General features: G+C 44.7%; 1 protein-coding gene across 2 annotated transcripts; it reads right to left on the reverse strand.

Moving 5' to 3' along the window:
• Positions 1-1,181: 1,181 nt before the first annotated feature.
• LOC133129599 (protein LBH-like) lies at positions 1,182-25,659 on the reverse strand. 2 transcript variants are annotated; one of them, XM_061243792.1, is made up of 4 exons: positions 25,522-25,659; positions 15,512-15,587; positions 3,855-4,032; positions 1,182-1,401 (listed from the first exon to the last, which is right to left on the reverse strand). In XM_061243792.1, the coding sequence occupies exons 2-4, from the start codon at positions 15,584-15,586 to the stop codon at positions 1,343-1,345; spliced, it is 312 nt and encodes a 103-aa protein (XP_061099776.1). In that variant the 5' UTR covers position 15,587; positions 25,522-25,659; the 3' UTR covers positions 1,182-1,342. The 2 variants fall into 2 exon arrangements, with proteins under 2 accessions (XP_061099776.1, XP_061099775.1); XM_061243791.1 differs by having other exon boundaries at positions 1,182-1,404.
• Between the last annotated feature and the right edge of the window lie 283 nt (positions 25,660-25,942).

The raw sequence follows: 25,942 nt of genomic DNA on the forward strand, positions 1-25,942 counted from the left end.
TACATATAATATACTGTAGGACTAGATTGTCCTGCTCATTAAAAGTGAGTCAAATCCATGCACAGAACCTGTGCAGGGAATTAGATTTATAATGCAATTAGAACTGCTGTGTTTCTAAAATGTAGCCAGCATGCCACAAAAATGCAATTATTGCTAAGTTTTTGATTCTAGCAGGAATCTATGACCATACACATTAGATAAGATGAAATGTCCACAAATTAAATAATAATAATAATACTACGAGTGTAATGTACTACAAAAAATAGCCGCAATGCTTCAGTCAGGTGGGTGCAAAACATTGGGTGTAGTTCTGGGGCTGTTCCCTCATTTAACTGTAGTCCTGAAATCAATTATTCTAAGTGTTCATCCAGCTCAATCAGAGAATGGTTCTCAGCAGGTTCTTTAACATGAAACTGATCTAGCAACATTTACAACACAAAGCCAACTGCATTGAGACATATATCTGTGCAATTGTTGGCATCTATACAGTGAAAGAAGATGTGTTGAAGATGTTGTTATACAGTTGTCCCTTTTGTCCCAGTGAGGGATGTAAAAACAACATCTATTCTCTATTCAACATCAATACCTATGTGTAGTACAATACAGACTGCAATACACACACCAGCATTGCCAGAGGTACGATAATTATTGTATTTGTATGATAGTTTCGACATTTTTTTCATAATAGGAAAATGGTACGGAGCTGATTTGGATCCAGCCTGGTTATTCATCTTACATTTTCTAAGTCAGTAATGTATTTTACTTTAAACATTTACTGCCATAAATGATCCTATCACATCCTGTGAGACCCCTCCCCATTAAGAATATACTTTAGTTTTACACAATGTCCAGTTGTAAAATAAATAAATACAAAGAAAAATGATAAGTAAGGAGAAGTAGTGGGTGCGCTGCAGTCTGAATGTATGATAGTTTGCCCTGAAATACAATCATTCTGGAGTCTTTGTACGATTATCAGTTTTTTGGCATCTGGCAATGCTGACACACATGGCCACACCCTGCACTGTGAAACAAAAACAAACAAAAATAACAGACTTGTATTCTATATTGCAAATGACAATACTACACAGGTTACATATCATACAGTACATGCAAAAATTTCATTTTTAGACAATCCTCATCTTTTAAAAGTACCCATTTCCATACACACGCACATCAATTTTAAAATGAAATTCCAGAATATGTAGCCTAGGGTCCATCAAGAGGAAAGGGAGAGAAGCTTTCTCACAGGTGTGCAGGTTAAGTGTTAGCAGATCCTTTCTGTGTGTTCCTGGCTGTCGGAACACACTCACAGTGAAAGCTGGATCACTTCTGGCCTCAGGACTTAGTCGGAGTCTCCACCTACAGCACATTCTGCCAATCCGCTGTCCCACTGTTGCTCCTCTTCTGAGTAGAACAGGCAGATGGACAGACAGGTAAATAGGGAGACAGACAGATGTCCACACAAGCAGAAAAAAAGAGATACAGCGATACAGACAGATGGATGGAGAGAAATATTGATCAGGCATAGGTACATATGTATCTGTGATAGGGTGTGGACAGGACCATTTTCAAGGAGACAGATTTGGTTTGGACAGGGTCCTGATTTTTGTATTCTATCCAAATATTCCTAACCAGGTCCTTCTGCACATACCTCTCCACAGAGAGTGAGACCAGATTCCTGGGTGAAGGATCCCTCAAAGATGGGGGAGAAGGATATGCTTTTTTTGGAAAGGACATCCGCCAGTAGGGCAGCATCAGAATGGTGTTGGGAATGCAATAAGTAGTTCCTCCTTGCCCAGTCTTGTGGAAACACCCACAGAAGTGAAAGACTTATGTCTATCTGTATCCCTTTGGCAAAAGGTTGCTATGCCACTCTTCTTTGTGCGTATACTATATACTCACTCTTCCATCTTTGGAAGAGGCAAATCTCCAGCAAAGATGAGATCATCTTGCTAGGAGACTTCAATGGCAGGATGCGGCTAAGCAATATTATATGGAGTGGGGTGTTGAACAGGCATGTCATTGGAAGTCAATGAGAATGGCATGAGATTACTTATTCTCTGTGCAGAGCATAACTTGGCCATCAATAGCTCACTATTTCGGCTTAAGAACTTCTCGCTTCAAACATGGTCACCTGCTAGACTATATTATAGTGAGGCACTCTGATATCTCAGGTACTTTTATCACTCATGCCATGTAGGACACAGACCACCGCATGTTTTTGTCCAAAATCTGAGTGACAGTACAGTCTCATTTCCACCTCTGCATGTCATGCAAGATATGACTGAACTGCTGACTGATGATCCTGTCATGTTTCCATTGCTCCACTGCAGAGCAGCTACAAGACAGTGATTTGCTTATGAAATCAGAGAGCTGTTGATTCCAAATGCACCTGTTTCAGCTAAAAGGTTTATGAGGTAGTAGCCTAATTCATTGGTCATAGTCAGAGGAAGCACCAGGAGATCTTGAGGAAGGATGGCTACTTCCACACTAGCTTTATATTGCCTCATCACTGATATATGGGAACGTGAAGCTGTAAACCAGCAATAGCAGGACAATAATATTATAACCATTAATAAATGCAACGGATAAGTCCAACTGCAGCAACAGCAGGGGGATATCTCTCATGTCCATTACTGGAAAAGTCTTAGCCAAGCTGATACTGCACAGACAAATACAGAGTCTGACTGAAAACCTGGTACCAGAATCACAATGTGGCTTCAGGAAAGACGGAAGCACAGTGGACATGGTATTCACCAACTTCAAGAGTGCCAGGAACAGCTTCAATATCTCTTCATGGCATTTGTTGACCTGTCGAAAGCCTTTGACACAGTCAAGACAGAACTTCTGTGGGATGTCCTACTCAAGTTTGGCTGCCTGGAGAAGTTCCATAAAGACACATGGTGGCCACATGGAGCTTTTCAGAATCTGCACTGGTGTCAGGCAGGGATGTGTGCACCTGTTCTTTTTAGATTTTTTGTGTGACCCAGCTGTTTCACAATGGAAGGCAAAAATTGAGCGGCTGTGGATTTTAGACCAGATGGGACCCTGTTCAACATCTGCAGACTTCAGGCTGCCACAAGGTCTGTGCACACCTTGGAACTACAATATGCAGTTGACTCTGCAATTGTGGCACATACTCCAGAAGTAGAATGCAAATGTGAAAGCAGTCCTACAGCAGGATGAGACTCAACATCTCTAAGACAGAGGTCCTATGCTCGTGGAGATCTACTATACCCACCTTCTTCATCAAGGACAAACCCCTAGCAATTCTGCAATTCAGCATGTACGGAAATAATTGCAAAAATTAGCTGCAAGCGGATGGAGGATATGATATTGCAGGATCAGTTATGCTGAGTTAGCCACATAATTTGAATGCCTGAGGACCACCTGCCAGGTCCCATATGGGCAGCAACATCAAGGTCAGGGCTCTGCTGGGGGGAAAAGGCGATATGATATGGAATGCCACATTCAAACCTTAAATGTTGTGCCATAGACCAATCTGGCTAGAGACAGTGCTGCCATGAAGCGGTATATCACAATGAAAAAGAAAAGACTGAGGCCAGACAAAGGAGGTCCTAGAGGAGAAACACAGCTGCTTCACAAACTACACGTCCTAATTGCAACAAACTATGTGGTTTCCATAGACCCTATAGTAACACAAAAACTCACTGAACACGATGGACAACCGAAGCAAGCAAAACGACTGACTGTGTACAGTTTCACTGTGGTCTCGATGATAGAAGTAAAAACCATGCGTGAGTCTTAAACCTTTCCAGTTTTGGTCTGCACCCTGCTGTAATCTGCCCCCACAGGCCATGCCCTCTCTGTTCTCATGCACAGGTGAGACTCACCTGCTGCCTGGGGCTCAGCAGCAGACAGGGCATTTCTGGGGTTGTCGGTTGCACTCTGGTCTTTTGGGGGCCACCGTAGTTCTCCGCTCTCTACCTTGCTGTCATCAGTGGGCTCCACCACGATGGACGGCAGCCGTTTAGACAACTTGGGGTACCTCTCATGGGAATCTGGGTAGATCTGGACACATAGAAGGATGTCGCTCACAGCACTCAGCAGGGATCCGCAATGATGAAAAACAAAGGCTCATGGGACAAAGCCTCCCAAAGCTGCACATGATAGATACCAAGATTAAAGTGACTGTAAAGGTGAATGACTGTGACTGTGAATGACTGAAACTACATTTAATGACGTGATGTATTAAGCATAATCAAAATTAGAGTAATAAAATGGATTGCGATATCAAGTATCAGTCTAAACATATCTGTAGAACCTGCACAGCTAGACCAATGAGGGAATAGCTGGAGGTGAAGGGACGACGTGTTCTTTCCTGGCTGTTTAGAAGTGAATGAAAAAATTTTAATTATCAAACTCAGCACACGAACAGAGCACAATTATGTTTAGGAATATACTGGGTCTGTTGCCACGGGTCGGATATGGATTGACCTGCCCCATATCCCGCTTACAACTGGCCTGAAACAGATCAGTAATATTCCTAATATTCTCCGTTCGTAAACGGGGCCGTTTTGAAAGCTTAGTGGTTACTCTCGTTCCACTCGTTTATCTGACTCCATTTAAGATATATAATTTAGAAATTTGGGTTTGGAATTTACGCGAACCTCGGGAGTGATTACACTCGACTCGTACCTGCGCCACTATTACTCAATATATGTTCTTGCGATTTAACATTATTGCTGAATATCTCAGTTCGGTGTAGAACTCAGAGGCTGAGGGTCCAGTCAACACAATACATGCAACACTGTCATGATAGTTGCGAGCCCAGGTCGGCGTAGCATTAACTGGGCTCCTTAGAGATAATTTGACAGGAACCGGCGCCGTAACGCCCAGGAGTTCCCTTCACGTCAAACCATAAGAGCCGTGCATAGCCGACCCTTTACGTTGGCAGAAACTTGCTGGCCTCACAGCTTAGAACTATCACCTGTACCAAGGGACTGCCGATCGGTCAGTACTTGGTCCCCATTGTCTCCCTCAATATTCAGTTGTAATTTAGGCTGAAAAGGTACAAGATGAATTAGAGTCATGGAGATCACGCAAGTTACAAACAAAATAATTTATTTCCAGACGGGTAGGCAGTTAGCGTAGAATAAAACAGTCAATTACAGTCAATAGACAAATTAAAGATAAATAGAATAGAGTGAAATCTTACCCAGCCTGCTTTTGCTACACACATATACAAAGTATGCACAGTGTGGGAAATCGAGTGCGATCTCCCTGATACTTACATACCCGTACAATATGCTGTGTGGGAAGTCGAATACGATCTTCCACTGCTACACATACATACATACATACATACTGTCGAGGACCCGGCCCTAGGCCCTCCTGATGATCAGAAGATGGGTTAAGCAGGAATGCATTGTTAACCCCTCGCACACGCCAATGGGGTAGGAGTAAAAGCTCCCGTAAGAGGAAAAGTATATGGTATAAAATAAATGTACAACCGTATATGGATACTGAGGAGTCTGAAGTCAGAGGACTTAGATTCAGGGTTTTAGAGAGCAAGGCTAAAGGCCTGACTGAGGCCATGCGTAGAATGTGTTCTAGCATGACCATGGAAGGGGCTGAACACGCAGAATGGAAAATTGGGGACCCAGGGAGTTTTGCATTCAAGGAGACGATAGATGTGATAACATACTTGGTTGACACGTGTGGGCTGGCTCCTACAGGGGAGGAGCACGAGGCCTGGTTAAAAAAAACAGGATGAGAAAGACAATGAAAATAATTGGGAAATCAAAGAGCAGGAGGAGATTGAAAAATGTAAAAGAGATAAGGAAAATGGCATGGACGTCAATACCGAGAGAAAATTAAGAGGCTTCACGGGCCTCTCTGAGGATAACACAAATAATTTATCGAATAGATTTAAAGGACTGACTATAGAGGAGTTGAATGATGAATTACACTCAGCTATTAGCTGGATGACCTTTGTAGACCCCTTAAGGCGCCACAAAAAGGGGCACCTAAAGAGGGTGTTGGGATGGTGGCAGGCTTTAACGTCTGGCTTACATGAAATCAAAGTTTGGAGGAAGTCAAGGAGAGATTATGAAACTGACACAGACACCAGTGATGAATAGGTTCATTAAAAACAACATAAGGGCTAGTGTTTTTCCACTCATATATTAAGATGGGGGAAATTCCCAAACCAGAGGGGCCCATGAAATAAAATATTGGAGACGGTTCTTTGGAGGTATGAGAAAATGACAATTGGAAAAACAGAAATAATTAATATGGTCATTGAAAAACAGGTTATATAAAAGATAAATGTCTTCCCGCTTGACATAATGGGGGCATTTCTTATCAAAAAAGGTACACTTTTGTATGCAAAAAAGATATATAAGGGATAAGTTTTTAGACCTTAGAGCAGGATCCCAGAATTTGGCTTCAGAAGATATCTACGAGCTGGTGAAGAAAGATCCACGCAGAACAATTATAACCAAGCTGGAGTGGTATTATTTGTAGAAGTAGGAAAAGTAACATATTATAAGTTTACTTTTATATATCTTTTATTTTTTATTAGGGTACTATATAAAGTAGAAAAATGTAGAGAAATTATCATATTTAGATAAATATAATATTATAGGAATAGTTTCTTTTTAAACGTCAAGAAGGGGGAGCTATAGGATAAGGCTAAGGCCAAAGAGGATGGATATAGGAAGGGTGTACCTTGATTTTTAAACATCGTGGTGGAAAGGTAATTTAGAAAGAGCTAAGAGGGGTATATTTATTTTACATTTACATTTTATTCATTTGGCAGACGCTTTTAATCCAAAGCGACTTACAAGTGCATAGGTTCTACCACAAGTCAAAGCATCACATCCAGAACTAGAAAAATACACCTGGACTGCTGTTCTAAACATATAGTCGTCATATAAGTGCAATATTTTTTTTTTTTTTTTTTTTTTTTTTTTTTTTGGGGGGGGGGTTAGACAGGGATAGGGGTATCAGAAGGGGGGGGCGGGGTAAATCAGGAGGGGGGACTAAGGTAGAGTTTGAAGAGGTGTGTTTTGAGTCTGCGTCGAAATAGGGGGAGGGATTCTGCTGTCCTGACAGTGGTAGGCAAGTCATTCCACCACTGAGGAACCAGAACGGAAAACAGGCGTGAACGTGCAGCTCGACCGCCAGGTGCCCGTAGAGAGGGAATCGTAAGGCGACCAGAGCTGGCAGACCGGAGTGGTCTAGCTGGGGAGTAGGGAGTGATCAGGGATTGTATGTAATGTGGGGCAGTCCCCTTAGCAGCCTGAAATGCCAACACTAGGGCCTTGAATCGGATGCGTGCGGCAATAGGAAGCCAGTGGAGGCCAATGAGAAGCGGGGTGACATGAGCCGACCTGGGCTGACTGGTGATCAAGCGGGCTGCAGCATTCTGGACCAGCTGGAGGGGCTTGATGGCGCACGCTGGGAGACCGGCTAGGAGGGAGATGTATATGTAACTTGCATGTGATTAGCAAACTGCAAAAGATGATATGTACACTGTAATCTGTACAACTCTATTCTTTTGATTGATTATAATAAAATATATCTTACTATAATCATATGTGACAAAGAGTCTTTAGAGGAAATACATTGAATACAGGACATCGATTACCAGATTTGCATCACACCCTTCACTTCGAGACTGGGCTGGAAGTTCAGTAGAACTTACCAGGGCTCCAGGACGTTCGGAGTACTTGATTTCGTCCCCGAGACACCTCATGGTGAGGTACTGCTCGTGGGAACGTGAGGTCTGAGCTCGGCAAGGGGTCCGTGGCTCACGACAATTTTGGCGCCCAACGTGGGGCACGAGCAGCAGAGAATTGCTCACGGCCTATTGAGGCATTGTCCGAGTGGATTCCTACTCGAGGGTCTCGAGTTGATTACTGGCACTGAAGAGAAAGGTGCTGGACACCTAAGTAGTGAAACCGTAAATACTCGAACTCAAAAGGAATCGAAGTAATTTAGAATAAGTTACAATATTAGAAAACTGTATAGGACAGTAGATTCTAATAAAGTAATAGTATAAATATCAATTTATAAATAGGTGGGAAAATGGCTGTCAGTGATATGCCAGACCCCCATATAGAAATATATTTCGGAGCGGTGGAATCACTGTTCCATGAAGTGCAGAGGCCTTTTCCTTGGCCGCTGCACTTAGCAGATCCATGCAACCTTGGCCAGAGTGCTGGAGCAGGTGTGTCATGGGCAATTAGTAGAATATTAGATGGGCATGATCAAAGGGGAGGATGGTATGAACGTAGATTACTGTTGGCTCAACAGGATACGGCGCGTAAGGTAATAATCTCCCAAGCAGCAGATGTACATCCCGTTCAATTAGGTCCAAATATAACTGCAATTTTGAGTCATGTGCCCCCTTATGGGCAACACCCTACTAGATCGAAGGCACTGTTGTACAGTTACTATATGAGATTAATACGGGCTTCAGAGACAATTGGAGATGGGGGAATAGTAGCCACAACCTTAGCAGGAAGTGGGAATTTCGGTGGCAGTATTAAAGACAGCTTAGAGGCATTAATGGGAGTGGCTCAGGCTATCAATGTCAATTCCATCGGTTCTCCGGTGTTCCTGATAATATGGAATCGCGCTGAGGATGAAATGGGGAGGTTGTATCGAGGCTGTAAACCATATCGTATGCCTTCTCAATATGCAATGCAAGCTGAGTACTTTGAAAAAGGCACTGAACCGACAGATAAAATAGAAAGAAAACTGTTAAATGAAATCTGGGATATGGCCTATCCAGGCCTAGGAGGGCCAGGCGATTCTAGAAGGGCTGGAGGCCGGAGGAGGGACTCCTTGATTTCTATGACAGGGCTCATAGAAAACCTTGAAGACTGGGATGGAATAGCCCCTTCGGCGCCTCTTCCTGATTGGTCAGGACACCCCCCTGGTTGGGAGGGGATTCCTTGGCATTCACTCATACAAGAAAGGAGGAGCCACATAAATCCTACCAGCACCGTAGTAGGAGCACAAGAATTTGACCCCGTTGGAGATGAGTGGGAGGAGGATCCTCAGCTAGGCCCCAGCAGATTGCAGCCTGGGGCCTTGGTAAGGCCAGGGACTCCATATCCAGGGCTGCTACCAGCGGCATTAGGGCCTACAGGGCGACCTCACCCTAAACCTCCAATACTACCTAAACCTAGAGTAATACCCGTACTACCACCACCCCCACCACCCCCTCCATCTAATCCTCCCCCTGCTGATCCAAACGACGGATTAACATATCCACAACCTTTACCTGACACAGTGAATAGGCAATTAGAATCCCTACTACCCTTCACACCCTTAAATCCGAACACAAGAGGCCCTGAATCAATACAAAGACCAAACCCCCTAGGCCCAACCCCTAGAAGAGGTGATGAGGAGGTAAGGCCTACACCTCCAACAACACCACTTGCAATACATACACAAGACATGTTGTGTGGGAAGTCGAATACGATCTTCCCAGATTGGTCTGTCTCCCTTGCTTTTATGCCAAATCATACGTTTGAAACCAGGCGGCAGTGCCATAAATCAACCTGGAGGGGTGGTCAAATCTGGAATTTAGACCCCCACCGTTGGGGGTTGTTGAGTAAGGAAAATGAGATGATTACCAAGAGAGGACGTGTAGGTTTTCCCTTGGGATACTGAAACTATAGTTTATTAAATTCCATTTGGTATGAAATGTATCTCATCCGATTCCTTGATTTTATCAGATCACATCCATACCAAACAGATTACCCTTATGTTTTATTATGTTGCAGTTATCATGAAACTTCCCTCCTGATTATCCATTTTACATGCAATTCCTGTTACCATTACATAAGACTTAATGCAATAATACAAGGATCACATGAGCAATGTTTTCAAGGTGTTACCGGGTCTATTTACTATCTTAATAGCAGTTTTGAATATTTAATCCAAGAGAGCAGTCACCGTAATGACAGCAGTGCCCAAATGAGGGCACTGTGGCATTGTCCGGAGTCTTCCCCCTTGGAAGTGACCAGGTATGGGGTCACAGGGAGGTCACCAATGTTCGGGAGGCTTCTTTTCCCATGACCCAACTGGCCTTGGACCACTCATACATCTTAACTCCCCAACAGGTAGTCTAAACAACATTGAAACCCCAGCTCTCAGGCCCCTCACAAATGGCAGCCCTTCCTGACCTTAACCACTAGGCTACAGGCCGCCCCATCCTATTTATGAATGCTGTAGTTGGGAGTTTTCATGATAACTGCATTATGCTGTAAATATGTCTTTGTGCCTCTCATGGTAATATACCTTTGGGATAAACCTGATTTGGGTGAATGAAAGGAAAGGAGACATCCCAGACTGTTTGGTTTCTTCTCCTTATCTCCGAAATCCAGGCCTTAGTTCTTGACCCTAAAAGTGAGTCACCCATCTATAATTTACAGCCAGGCCCACCAGACAGGGGGCTAAAACACATGGCTTCTACAGAGACAGCTTTTGCCCAGTTTCCCCTCAGCTCCTGAATGGTTATGATATCAATGGTAGACTGTTACAAAAACTAGACCATTACACCAGTCGCACTGAACCAATCAGAATAACACCAAACATCACTATATTCTGACCTGGGATTATCATGAAACATCTTTATACCATCTCCAATATTCCTGTTCTGGAATGTGAGAAAAGGGGGCCCCCAGGGCCCAAGAAGGCGCCTCTAAGAATCCTTCTCTAGCTCTCCCCCACAGGCATGTGTGCCAACGGTGGGGGCTAACAATGTATGCTCCAGGAGGGGGAAGTCAGCAAGCTGACCAGCGCATGAGACCAAATGTTACTTATGACTGGCTTACATATCCATCTATTCCAAAGTGGGGATTGAATGGCTGGAGTTCAATTTATTACCAGACTCTGAGCTACTGGGGCATCGTCCTTGATGACATCAAGAATTCCCTGACCTAATAGCCAATAAATGTTTTAGTCTCATTGTACACTCACTGAGCACTTTATTAGGAACACCTGTACACCTACTTATTCATGTGATTATCTAATCAGCCACTGCAATGCATGAAATCATGTCGATCTGGGTCATGAACTTCAGTTAATGTTCACATGAACTATAAGAATGAGGAAAAATCGTGATATTGTGACTTTGACCGGGGAATGATTGTTGGTACCAGACACCAGGGTGGTTTGAGTATCTCAGAAACTGCAGATCTTTTATGCACAACAGTTTCTAGTGCTTACAGAGAACAGTGCAAAAAACAAAAAACATCAGGTCAGCAGAAGTTCTGTGGGCAAAAACACCTTGTTAATGAGAGAGGTCAGAGGAGAGGGGCCAGATTGGTCGAAGCTGAGCTATCTGGCAGCACGGTGGTTCAGTGGATATCACTGTTGCCTCACAACAATGGTGTCCCAGGTTTGAATCCTGATCGGGGTCCCTTTCTGTGTGCTGTTTGCATCTTGTTATTTTTCAACTCTTAATTCCCCAACTGACCTTATCCTTCTCCCAATCTCCCTCCATGTCCAAAACAATTTATTGTGGGTGGTACATTTTGGGAGGAGTTGAGGAGGGAGGGAGGGAGGCAGTCCAGACCACACCCATTCAATCCTGACATTGTTTACAGTATACAGAATTTATGTCTTTGAAATGTGAGTTATTATAGTTATTGACATTACTTTGAATAGATATTTTATGGATGTGTAGTGGATATTTCCCTCTGAGATAATGTGTGGTTATTTAACAATTTCCCAGCCATTACAGACCCACAGTCTCCCCTATATGCCTGAATAACATTGACATTGAAATTGTTGAAGAGTACAAGTATCTTGGCACCATTATTGATAACAAGTTAACATGGAAATCTAACACCAGTGCCAGATACTCTAAAGCAGAGGTGGCCAACCCTGGTCCTGGAGCCGCAGGGTCTGCTGGTTTTTGTTTTCACCTGAACAACAAAAAACACTTTAGCCCCAAGAAACCAGATGAGCCGAGTTAACTGTGCAATGGACTGCTTTAATGGATCGATTAGTCCTGGGAAACAACAAAAACAGTAGTCCCTGTGGCTCACCAGGACCAGGTTGGCCACCCCTGCTCTAAAGTAAAACAAAGTCTGTATTTTTAAGGCAACAGCAATGTGATTCTTTTCTTTTAGAACCTTCATTAAAAGTATCTGCACATTCTGTATATAGTGCTGGGGGGGTGGCCCCTCTCTCCAAAACAAAAATCTAATGAACAAAATCATGACAATGGGTCATAAGATCACTGGAGGATCTTCCCTAGAAAGCATAACCGCATTGTCTGATGAGTACATTCTTAACCTTGCCCATAAAATTATTGACAACTCCTTGCATCCATTATTTGATCATTACACACTGTTACCATGAGGACAAAGATACAAGAAGCCACAAACAAAAACAAAAAGAGCACTTACCTAGTTCATTCCTAAGAGTGTAAACAAATATCTCTTAGTGCAATGTCCAAATGTGAATGCTGGTTCTACCTTTGAGCATTTTCAGTTTGCATCTTTTTTCCCCTAGTATGTTTTCACAAATGACTTGTTTGTGCTTATTGTCTGAATATGTTGTTATATGTTTATTGCATTGCTCAATTTCAATTTCAGTCACTTAATAGGGCAATAGGGATCTATTATGACTGAAGCCCATTCTGGTTGGTTTGGAGTTCTTTTTTCCCTCCAGTTCTTTGCCCATTTCTCTTATCTCGCAAAATGGAATACCTAATTATATCAGCAGATCCATCCCATGCTAGTTGAGTAGAGTGTATAAAGTTGCACACTCCCTTCCAAGTCCAACTAACTCTAACTTTGCAGTCCACCAGCTGGACTGTGCAGTCACTACTCACTCCACACAACATTTTTTCTGTTTTTGAACCACAGAAGTGATGGCATGCTTGGTTCAATGTATGTGAACACTATATAGAGTTTTAGTAATTGTGTGCTGCGCATTGCAATACAAAGCAGAGCTTTGTAGTGCAAAAGCACACACCTTATTATTCTCAGCCATACTTCAGAATTTTAATTGTGTGCTGCGCATTGCAATACAAAGCAGAGCTTTGTAGTGCAAAAGCACACACCTTATTATTCTCAGCCATACTTCATCATTTTAATTGTGTGCTGCGCATTGCAATACAAAGCTCTGTAGAGCTTTGTAGTGCAAAAGCACACACCTTATTATTCTCAGCCATACTTCATAATTTTATTTAATTGTGTGCTGCGCATTGCAATACAAAGCTCTGTAGAGCTTTGTAGTGCAAAAGCACACACCTTATTATTCTCAGCCATACTTCATAATTTTATTTAATTGTGTGCTGCGCATTGCAATACAAAGCTCTGTAGAGCTTTGTAGTGCAAAAGCACACACCTTATTATTCTCAGCCATACTTCATAATTTTATTTAATTGTGTGCTGCGCATTACAATACAAAGCAGAGCTTTGTAGTGCAAAAGCACACACCTTAATATTCTCAGCCATACTTCATAATTTTATTTAATTTTATTTAATTGTGTGCTGCGCATTGCAATACAAAGCTCTGTAGAGCTTTGTAGTGCAAAAGCACACACCTTATTATTCTCAGCCATACTTCATAATTTTATTTAATTGTGTGCTGCGCATTGCAATACAAAGCTCTGTAGAGCTTTGTAGTGCAAAAGCACACACCTTATTATTCTCAGCCATACTTCATAATTGTGTGCTGCGCATTGCAATACAAAGCTCTGTAGAGCTTTGTAGTGCAAAAGCACACACCTTATTATTCTCAGCCATACTTCATAATTTTATTTAATTTTATTTAATTTTCTTCCTTCAAAAGTTCGGCATGCTACTCCTCCCACAGCTTTGAGAAATCCCAGGCAAGATATATATCAAAACGACCGGAATAGACGGGAATCGATGGGAAAGACTTTTCTCAAGTCTGCGACATCTCGTTTTCTTCCAAAATCCGAAAAACCGACCGATTTTTGCCCATAGGAATGAATGAGAATTCGTAAAAAAAAATCTCACAAATTGATCAAACCCACCCCTCTTTGGAGCCACACCACGTCGTTATACTTTGTCGCAGAAACGTGATTAAAGGTTTAAACGGGTCACAAGACTTTGAACTGTGTTGGTCTAAAGACACTTTTTGATATCTTCTACGGTTTTTACAAAATCACAGTTTATGTTTTATGAAATTTTTGAGATTTTCAGATTTTATAATGGGTGTGTATTGCGTGGCTTTAGAGTGCGGTGACATCACCCACTCTGTGACATCACCCACTCTAGCATTCAGCCCTTCTAAATTTTATCAAAAATATTCAAGACATTCTCATCTTACTCCCACAGCTTCTACTCTACAACAACAATTTATACATCAAAATGTAGAGAAACTTGTCCTCTCTCATTCAATGTTACTTCCATTGAGATAGGACTCACGGTTTTTTAATAAATCGCCCAAAAGTGCAGAGAGTGCCGGATCCAGCTCTCATTGACTCCAATGTTATCTGAAGCGTCAACTGCCGCGTAAAGTAGGCACAATATGGTGATTTATAAACTGTCACCGCTCCTGCATTTTAAATCCTACAGACACATCTCATAGATCGGAATCGCCATTGAAGTCTTGGGTCGCTCAAAATACAAAAATAAATTAGATCTGACTTATACTTTTGAAGATACATGGATTTGTTCGGCACGCAGTTAAACATTTACACAAAGTTGTACACACAAACTGCCGCTACTCCTTCAATTTTCTCAGTACCTTGACATATTATAGATAAAACTGTTCATATTCATGTTCATCATATGAAGTCTCGGTTCACTCAAAATGATTTTTTTTTTAATGTGAGGCATAGTTTTCAAGATACAGCGATTTGTTTGACGTTAGCTTCGGTGCTAGCTTTCGTTAGCTTCGTTGCGCTAGCTTGCGTTAGCTTCGTCGCGCTAGTTAGCGTTAGCTTCGGCGCTAGCTAGCTTAACTAACTAACTGACGGTCTGACTAACTGATTAACTAAGTGACTGTTACTAACTGATTAACGAACTAACAAGTTAGCTGACTGACTGACTAACTAACTAGCTAGCTTACTGGCTAACTAGTTAGCTGACTGACTAACTAACTAACTAGCTAGCTAGCTAGCTGACTGGCTAACTAAGCTCAGCTGATTAGTGAACTGTCACTGTAATTTATATTTACCCAAACTAATGCAGTGTAATATTCTATAAAGTTTTTATTATTTTAGAGAGGTGTTGATTTGGTTGTTTATTAATTTTATCCTCAGAAGGTGCTTGCTCTTAGTGCTGCATTGCCAGGGTTATCTATGGAAAAGAATGCTATGGTGCAGTGTGTCTGGACTGCATGCCAACTTCCATAACAATTTTACCATTTTATGATATTTTGGCTCCATTTTGTGATAAGCTCAGGAATGACAGTCAAAGACCGTTCTTATGCCAGTATATGAAAATTATACTGTGGTCAAATCTACATGTGAACCAGAGTTGGTGTATACAGTCAATTAGCTGCATTTATTTAACTGGTGGTTATGTGTTAGTAAACTCACCTGAAAGTGGATGTCCTGGTCCCCAGGGTTGAAGTCCTCCATGTCAGCTTCAGGACTGTTCATCACTCCTGTCATCCTGAGGAAACAGACAGCCTCAGGCCTACATCAGTCACTATAGGGCTACACCCCAAGTCCAGCTTCTGGGAAATGGAGGCAAGTGGTAGTGGCACCATGACCATTCCAAAATAAATGCGCAGAAGTTCTCAAAACTTAACTTAAAAGAATAATGATATATAATAGTTGAAAAAGGAAAACATGCAAGCTGACTATGGTCCTGTAGTCTCGTCGGATCTCGTGGATCGTTCTTAATCACATGACAATTTCCTTGACAAGGTGATTCTCGGCTGTGTTGGAGGACAAGAGGCTGTAGCAACCGATAGCAACCCTGTTCAAACACAGGTCAAACCTCGATTAAATGGCATCCATTAAAAGTTATTATGATGGTGCCCAGTCAATATCAGTTTTCATATTAAGGTGGGATGGTTGACCACTAACAGAAGAAAAAAAAGATCTAAGGGGGGAACTTCACTGCTGCAGCAACCCCCTATTGTGTTGCAGTTTTTGGGATTGTGTAAATATAAACGCAACAATAATTTGGTACACCGAGGACTCAACCACACGGGGGCAAAGTTGGTAGGGTAAAATTGTCCATGTAGGATAAATAAAGTTCTGTTGTATTATATTGCATTGTTGCTTGGGAGAGAGACAAGTAATTCTTTTTTACATTACATTATATGTAATTTGGCTGACGCTTTTATCCAAAGCTTTTATCCTACTCTGGAGCAATGCAGGGTTATGGACCTTTTCAGGTTTTTTCTATTCTTGCAGCTAATTCAGCGACAGTTAACTAGCTTTCAGAGGGAACACTTGTTTAAAAGGCAGTTGCTAGCAAATGGCTATATGAAACTGGAACGGTTGTCGCACAGCACCTGAGCTACATGAGTCTTTGTGGTAAATGCGACGGTTTATAGTAGTTCCGTTTAGCATGACGTGAGCTTTTTACTATTATCTACTGCATTTATGCTTCAAAAGTTTTATACGTGGCTCTCATTTTTGAAGATTATCTTTTGAAACAATCATTGTTGATATTGTCCAAGTTGGCCTACAAAAATACGTCATTGTAGAGTCCCAATCAATTTTCTCCATTGAGAAAAAAGTTTAGATCCAGAAATACAGAATTGGGCATGGCTTAAAAAAGAAGCAATTTCAGTACTTTTATTCCCTTTAATATTACCTCTGTATGGATTTTTGTTAAGCTCTATCAAGTGAATATAACACATTTGTCCACAATTATAATCAGATTAGTTAAAGATTAGACAATTTTACATACAGTATAAACAACAATATTAAATGATAACCACTAAACAGTGTGTTAGTGTGTTACAACACCACAATGTGCATTTAGCACACAGGTTCATTTGGGCTAGCTAATAAGCTCTCAATGAGGTTTTTATTCCCACAGCCACAGCATCCCATGTTTTGAACTAATAGTAGTTTTGAACTAATAGTTAGCTAGCCAGTCATTTTGGTTTAAGCATCATGACTATGACATGCTGTTTTAACATTTATTCAACCTACTGTAGCTAGCTACCCCTTTATCTTATACCCCTTTCACACAGACGACCCGCAAATAAATGCCACCTAACTAACTAGTTAAATTGTGTGCCTTCTAACTACATTACATTACATTACATTATTGGCATTTGGCAGACGCTCTTATCTAGAGCGACGTACAACAAAGTGCATACCCATAACCAGGGATAAGTTCGCTGAAAGACCCTAGAGGTAAGTACAATTTCAACTGCTACCTGTACAACAAAGATAAGGACAAGGGCCATTTTTTTTGAACAAACAAACAAACAGAGCAAAAGTCACCAAAGTTAACTATCCAAACACTGCTTACCTAGCCAACTAAAATACCGATACACAAGTCACAGAGACAACAATTAAGGTTCACAGGGAGGTAGGGAGGGATGCGGAGAGGTGCTGTTTGAAGAGGTGTGTCTTCAGCTTGCGCTTGAAGGTGGGGAGAGATTCTATAGTTCTGACCTCAACGGGGAGTTCGTTCCACCACCGTGGAGCCAGAACAGACAGTAGTCGTGAGCGTGAGGTGGAGGTTCTGAGAGGGGGAGGTGCCAAGCGGCCTGTGGAGGCTGAACGAAGAGGTCTGGCAGGGGTGTAGGGTCTGATGATTTTTTGCAGATAAGCTGGGGAAGACCCCTTAACTGCTTGGAAGGCTAGCACCAATGTTTTGAATTTGATGCGAGCCATGACAGGCAGCCAGTGGAGGGAAGTAAGCAGGGGGGTGACGTGTGAGTACACTGCTACACTGCTACACTGCTCAAAAAAATTAAGGGAACACTTAATCATCATAGTGTAACACAAAGTCAGTTGAACTTCAGGGATATCAATCTGTCCATTTAGGAAGCACAACTGATTTTGAATCAATTTCACCTGCTTTTGTGCAAATGAAAGTGACAACAGGTGCAATGGAGATGCAAAAGCAAGACAACCTCAAAATGGTTTTGCATATGGTGGCCACAGACAATTGCTCTCTCCTTATCCTTCCTGACTGATTCTTCTCTAGTTTTATGTTCTGTTAGTTTCCCTGTCACTACTGGTAGCATGAGCCAGTACCTGCAGTCCAATCAGGTTGCACAGGTAGTCCAGCTCCTCCAGGATGGCACATCCATACATGCAGTCGCAAGAAGGTTTGCTGTGTCTCCCAGCACAGTCTCAAGAGCATGGAGGAGATACCAGGAGACCGGCCGTTACACAAGGACAGCTGGACAGGGCTGTAGAAGGGCATCAACCCAGCAGCAGGACCGGTATCTGCTCCTTTGTGTGAGAAGGAACAGGAGGAGCACTGCCAGAGTCCTACAAAATGACCTCCAGCAGGCTACTGGTGTGCATGTTTCTGACCAAACTGCCAGAAACAGACTCCATGAGGGTGGCATGAGGGCCCGACGTCCTCTAGTGGGACCTGTGCTCACAGCCCAGCACCGTGCAGCTCAACTGGCATTCACGAGAGACCACCAGAATTGGCAGGTCCGCCATTGGCGCCCTGTTCTCTTCACAGATGAGAGCAGGTTCACACTGAGCACGTGACAGGTGTGAAAGAGTCTGGAGACGCCATGGTGAATGTTTTGCTGCTTGTAACATCATCCAGCATGACCAGTTTGGCGGTGGGTCAGCGATGGTCTGGGGAGGCATATCCTTGGACGGTCGCACAAACCTCCATGTCATAGCCAACGGTACCCTGACTACTGTTAGGTACCGGGATGAAATGACTGGTTGTCAGACCTTACGCTGGTGCAGTTGACCCTGGGTTCCTCCTAGTGCAGGACAATGCCTGGCCTCATGTGGCCAGAGTGTGTAGGCTGTTTCTGGATGAGGAAGGCATTGATGCCATTGACTGGCCCTCACGTTCCCCTGACCTAAATCCAATTCAGCACCTATGGGACGTTATGTATCGGTGCGTCCGGCGCTGCCAAGTACCACCACAGACTGTCCAGGTGCTCACTGATGTCCTGATCCAGGCCTGGGAGGAGATCCCCCAGGACACCATCCGCTGACTCATCAGGAGCATGCCCAGACATTGTCGGGAGTGCGTACAGGCACGTGGGAGCCATACACACTACTGAGTCACATTATGAGTTGCCGTGATAAAGTTGGATTTACATTTTTTACTTTGATTTTTGGTGTGATTTTGAATCCAGCCCTCAGTGGGTTGATGATTTTGGTTTCCTTTCCTTTCCTAGACAGCTGAGTTTTAGGCCGATAGCTAGTTAACTAGCTGGCTTTTTAGTGCAACTAATTTGGTTGTAGGGTAGCTAGCTAAGTAATTTATGTTAACAAGTTGAATCATATGGGCAGCTAGCTAGGGAAAATGGGCAGCTAGGAAAAGGGGATAAATGGATAACTAGTTACGGTAAGTCAAATAACGAACGGCTTGGCATGTGCTCAGTGTGAATGGCTTCAAACTGCAGAATGAGCTGACTTGTTGGTGAATATTGTGTCATGTCACAGCATATTGTAGTGTGCCAACCAGTGGCTCATTTGTACAGAAGCACTGTACTCTCAGAGACGCTCTCGTTTTAAGCATGCGCTGTATGTACCAAGGGACCCAGGTGTTACACAATTAGCATAGCTTAGATATATGTCAGAAGCCAAATGTGTCCTTAAATAAACAGTTTTATTTGGCCAGTGTAGGGACATGCTTTGCAATGTAAACCTATGGCAATCTTGCCTTTGTGGCATGAACTGCAGTACTGCAACCGGCCAGTGGGTACAAACGAGCGTCAGAGCTCATTTCGAACACTGGGGGCCTGGGTTTTCCCACTGACAGATTGGGGTGGGGCAGCGCCCGATGTGGCCCTATTGAGTGGCTGCCAATGAATTCAACAAAGTACAAGCAAATTTTGCCAGAAAATCTCTGTCTCTGCTAGGATGCGGAGACTTAGTCGTAGGTAGATTGTCCAGCAGCAAATATAAATCAAAATCCACAAAACAACAACCATGTTCTGCAATGCTCATCTCAGTCTCCAGACTTAAATCCCTTCAAAAAACTGGTTTGAACTGAGGACTAGCAAACCCAATGTTAATGATTCTGAAAAGTTCTGCATGGAAGAATGGTCAAGATTCCCTCTAACCTCATGACAAATAACAGGAAAAGTCTCATAGTATTAAACCACGGGTGCCAATAATTATGAAACCTGTTTTTTGGGGAAATACATTTCTATCTCAAAAATGAACTTTGGAGGATTCCATCATCACGAAAGCACAGTACATTGCACAAGTTGAAAAATAAAGTGTATGTCAATAACTTTTATTTTTCGTTTACAGTATTTTTGTGCAGATGTATCAAGGGTGCCAACAAACCTGAACCTGACTGTAGATACAGTATCTTACAGGCAGAATTTTATATTTATGTATTGATAGGCTACCATAACACTATAATAATATAACAATTTACGGTGCAAAATCACACAAACACTCCGAGACAGCTTAATAAAAGAAAGTTAAAAGAAATAAGGGCTACTACTAACTTGAGCTTCAATAGGCTATCATAACATTTATATTATATTATTATAAATGCATCAAAACAGTTTTACCACAATACTGGATTAAATTATACCTGACGAAAGCAAATACAAACGCGTCCCTTGTGGATTGAAATTTCGCCATACCTATGAAAATAAAATAAAAACAATCGCTACAGTAGGCTGGTGCTGGTGTGTAGACCATACTTTTTTTTATTGTCGTGTAGGAGTATGGGAACAAAAAGGTGCAAAGGAGGCTTTTTGTGGACGGAGAAAATAAACGTGTTGTTTATTGCACTCTCTCATTCAAAACTGACAACTCACGCACACTCTCTCGCAACACTTCCTGAACGTGATTACCGCTAAGGAACATGGGTAATGTAGTTGCATAGTAACATTAACAAGGGCTAGATCGCAGTGAAGTCTAAACCACTGAAACACACTGTCCTGCTAGTGAGTGGCCACTACACATGTCCCCCCAGAGTTCACAAGCACTGGCCCCAAAAAACGACCCGGGACCCTAACGACCCGTCCGAAACGACTCCGGGGCTCCCCAGCAGGCACAGGGGGGCGGGGCAGGAGAGGAACAGCAGGCAAGTGACGAACTGGTACCCGAGGGCAGGGCGAGGGGTCCGCAGGAGCCAGGCTCGGTGACGGGGACGACCTACCAGGGGGCCGACCGCGACGAGGAGGCTGGGCCACCACAACGGGGCGGTCCAAGTCCAGGTGAGCAGGTTTGAGGCGGTCCACCGAGATGCGTTCAGCCCCACCACCCACATCAATGACAAAGCTTTTGTCGCCAGGCTCCAGAACCCGGTACGGTCCATCATAGGGCGGTCGCAGCGGCCCCCGATGGGCGTCGTGACGGACAAACACATACTCCGACGCCTGCAGATCAGGCGGGACACGCACCTGGGGAACTCCATGGTATGCAGTAGGGACTGGCAGCAAAGACTTGGCCCTGTCCAGTAGAGCGCCCCGCTGCTCTGGTGCTGACCAAGGGGCTGTAGTGCAGGGAAAGAAATCCCCCGGGACTCGGAGAGGCTGGCTGTATACCAGCTCGGCAGAGGACGAGAGAAGGTCTTCTTTGGGTGCGGTGCGGAGTCCAAGCATCACCCAAGGGAGTCTGTTGACCCAGCCATCGTCCTGGAGGCTAGCCTTAAGGGCCGCCTTCATAGACCGGTGAAAGTGTTCACATAGGCTGTTGTCTTGCGGGTGATAAGCCGTGGTGCGGTGGAGAGAGACCCCCAACTGCTGGGTGACGGAAGTCCACTGGGAAGTGAACTGGGCCCCCCGATCAGAGGAAAGGTCGGAGGGGACCCCGAAACGGGCGACCCAGGTGCCGACAAAGGCACGAGCTACCTCAGCAGCAGTAGTTGCGGACAGCGGAACGGCCTCCGGCCACCAGGTCATTCGATCCACCATCGTCAGGAGGTGAGTGTAGCCCCTGGAGGAGGGCAGGGGGCCCACCAGATCCACGTTGACGTGGTCGAAACGCCGTTCAGGTACGGTGAACCGCTCCAGCAGGGCCTTCACGTGATGATGGACCTTGGCCCGCTGGCATGCCACACAGGTCCTCACCCAACTCCCCACGTCCGACTTCATCCCGTGCCAGACGAACCTCGCTGCCATGAGGCGCTGCAACGGTTTCCTGCCCGGATGCGACAGGCCATGCACGGCATCGAAAACCAGTCTTTGCCACGCCTGCGGAACCACTGGGCGCGGTTGCGCCATGGAAACATCACAAAGCAGCGTTGTGCCACCGTCGTCGAAGGGGACATCTGCCAACTTGAGGCCAGAAACCGCCGTCCTGTATGCTTGGATGCCAGGGTCCGAGGCTTGATCTGCAGCCATGCGAGTGTAGTCGATGCCAAGGTGGACTGTTCCGATGGCGGCACGAGAGAGGCAGTCAGCCACGGGGTTGTCTTTACCAGCCACATGTCGAATATCCGTGGTGAATTCCGAAATGAAAGCCAGATGGTGCTGCTGCCTGGCAGACCACGGCTCTGACACCTTGGCCATGGCAAAAACGAGCGGTTTGTGGTCCACAAAAACGGTGAACGGGCGAGCCTCGAGCAGGAAACGGAAATGCCTGACCGCTAAGTACAGGCCGAGCAGCTCAAGGTCGAAAGTGCTGTATTTACGCTCACTGGGAAGGAGCTGTCGGCTGAAAAATGCCAGGGGCTGCCAGACCCCCTCAATCAGCTGCTCAAAAACGGCACCGACGGCATAGTCTGAGGCATCAGTCGTCAAGGCCACGGAAGCACCAGGCACAGGGTGAGCCAGCATAGTTGCACCGGCGAGGGTTGCCTTGGTATCCGCGAATGCCTTTAGCATGTCATCAGACCAGGCGATGGTATGTTTGGGGGTCTTCGCCTTGAGGGCCTCGTGCAGGGGGTGCATCAGATGAGCAGCCTGGGGGACAAAGCGGTGGTAAAAATTTACCATCCCCAGGAACTCCTGTAGAGCCTTGACTGTGGTAGGGCGTGCAAGCTGTTGGACGGCCTCTACTTTGGACGGCAGTGGGATCGCCCCGGCGGGGGTGATGTGGTGGCCAAGGAAGTCCAAGGAAGGCAGCCCAAACTGGCACTTGGATTGATGATCAAAGAGGAGACGGAGGTGTGATAGGTGCTCTGCCTGGGATTTGCTGGCGACCAGGATGTCGTCTAGGTAAACAAAGACGAACGACAAGTCGCGCAGCACCACGTCCATCAACCGCTGGAAGGTCTGTGCGGCATTCTTGAGGCCAAACGACATCCGTAAAAACTCAAAAAGCCCCAATGGAGTTATGACCACCGTTTTGGGGATGTCCTGTGGGCTGACTGGCACCTGGTGATAGCCCCTTACAAGATCCACTTTAGAAAAAATGGCTGCTCCAGCCAGGTGGGCTGAAAAGTCTTGAATGTGGGGGACGGGGTAGCGGTCAGGTGTGGTAGCGCCATTAAGGCACCGGTAGTCGCCGCAGGGACGCCAGCCACCATTGGACTTGGGAACGAGATGGAGGGGCGAGGCCCAAGGACTGTCGGAACGCCGGATGATGCCGAGCTTCTCCATGGAGGCGAACTCATCCTTCGCGATGGCGAGCTTGTGTGGGTCGAGGCGGCGGGCCCTGGCATGCACAGACGGGCCATCCGTGGAGATGTGATGCTCTACACTGCGTTTCGTGGCAGTGGACGAAAACGTAGGTGTCGTGATGTCCGAGAACTCCAACAGGAGGGGGGAGAAGACATCAGCAGGTGAGACGGCGCTGGACAGCTTCATCGCGGCCGCATCACTGCGCTCACACGGTAGCGAGCCGAACGTCTCAGCGTTGATGAGCCGACGGTTCCCCACATCCACTAGGAGACTGTTGGCACATAGAAAGTCAGCACCTAGGAGGGGAGTAGACACCTTGGCCAGAACAAAATCCCAGGTGAAACGCTGGTCAGCAAAACACAACGTCACAGTGCGGGTACCAAAAGTAGGGATAGCGCTGCCATTGGCAGCCTCGAGGGCGGGGCTTTGTTTCGCCAGACGTAAGTCCACAACTGATGCAGGAAGCACGCTCACCTGGGCGCCTGTATCGCACAGAAACCTGCGACCGGAGAGGGAGTCGGTGACGTACAGCAAGCCTGCAGGATGGCCGACACTCACAGCTGCAAGCGAGTGCCGGCCAGTGCGTTTCCCGACACACTGAAGTTGCATGGAGGCAGGCATTTCTTGGCTTTGGTACCGAATTTGGCGTGGCAAAAACACAACCCTGATGTCTTCACCCGGCGGGCCACAGCAGTGGCGGAGACGGAGAGAGGTTGGGGCACGCATTCATCAACAGCGGCGGTGGTGATGGTGGTGGACGTCACTGCAAAACATTTCTTCCCGGCCGAGAAAAATGTATCCGCCTCCCTGGCCAACTGGCGATAGTCAGTCTTGACAGAATTGGTCACGGCTAAACGAATGTGGCCAGGGAGCTGTTGCAGGAAAAGCTCCTTAAAAAGGAAACATGGCTGGTGGTCACCGAGCAGAGCCAGCATGTGGTCCATTAGTTCAGAGGGCTTGGAGTCACCGAGCCCAGGGAGGGAAAGGAGCTGGCGAGCATGCTCAGACTCGGACAGTCCAAACATCTCTTTAAGGTGGGCTTTCAAGGCACCATATTTGTCATCTGCTGGTGGATTTTCAATAAGACTCACCACCCTCCCCGCAGTTGAGTTGGAAAGAGCCGCCACCACATAGTAGTACTTGGTGCTGTCCGTCGTAATCCCCCTCAATGCAAACTGCGCTTCAGCCTGAGCAAACCAAGCGTTAGCATTCTGCTCCCAAAACTCAGGTAATTTGAGAGAAACTGCGTTTGTAGCCATGTTGCTGCCTGTTCAGTAAACTCTGGAAATGTCCAAAGAAAATCGGGGTCACCAATGTAGTCTGGGAACAAAAAGGTGCAAAGGAGGCTTTTTGTGGACGGAGAAAATAAACGTCTCATTCAACGTCTCATTCAAAACTGACAACTCACGCACACTCTCTCGCAACACTTCCTGAACTTGATTACCGCTAAGGAACATGGGTAATGTAGTTGCATAGTAACGTTAACAAGGGCTAGATCGCAGTGAAGTCTAAACCACTGAAACACACTGTCCTGCTAGTGAGTGGCCACTACAGTGGTACCTTTTTACCGCCAGAATGCGCAAATAATTATGTAGATCATAAATTACCACAAGCTTTGCTTTGGCTAATAAAAGGATTTTTTTAAGTAACATATATCATTTTATATGATAACAAGTGTTGGAGTAATTCCACTTCTACATGATTTTTTTCGCTAGAATTTCACATTTCTTGTTTTGATCAATGAATTACTTGCTTTAACAACACTGCTGATCAAAAGCCTACCCTTATTTCACCTCGTACAGTGGCTATGACTTGCACGTCCAACACATTTGTAATAGTACTTTTTGCTCTCATTCAATTTCAATTCTGCCGCAAAAAACATTCCGCACTCACCTTCCTAAAGCGTTAGTTCTCCGGTTATTGCAGGGTGTATTGCTGTTGAATGTGCAGGCTGTGGTTTCTTACTGTTGCACAATGCTCCAGCGCTTTAAGAATATGCAAAACTAAGACCTATTGTCTTTACAAGGCAGAGTGAGGGAGTAGGACAATGCGTGATTTAATAAAAACACAAACAGGGAGGCGCGGACAGATGGAGGGCTTGGTGTTTTTTTCCTCCTACCCACCTGATTCGTGACCAGAGAACGCACACAGCTGTCAATCCGGAACTTGTCCTTAAGCATAAGAACTACTGGCTGCGTTTAGACCAGACATTTAGAAAGTAACTAGTGATTGGGGAGGAAGGTATGTACTTAAATTATTATTATTATTATTATTATTATTATTATTATTATTATTATTATTATTATTATTACTA

The sequence above is a fragment of the Conger conger genome, chromosome 5 (assembly GCF_963514075.1).
Source record: "Conger conger chromosome 5, fConCon1.1, whole genome shotgun sequence".
Classification (NCBI taxonomy): Eukaryota; Metazoa; Chordata; class Actinopteri; order Anguilliformes; family Congridae; genus Conger; species Conger conger.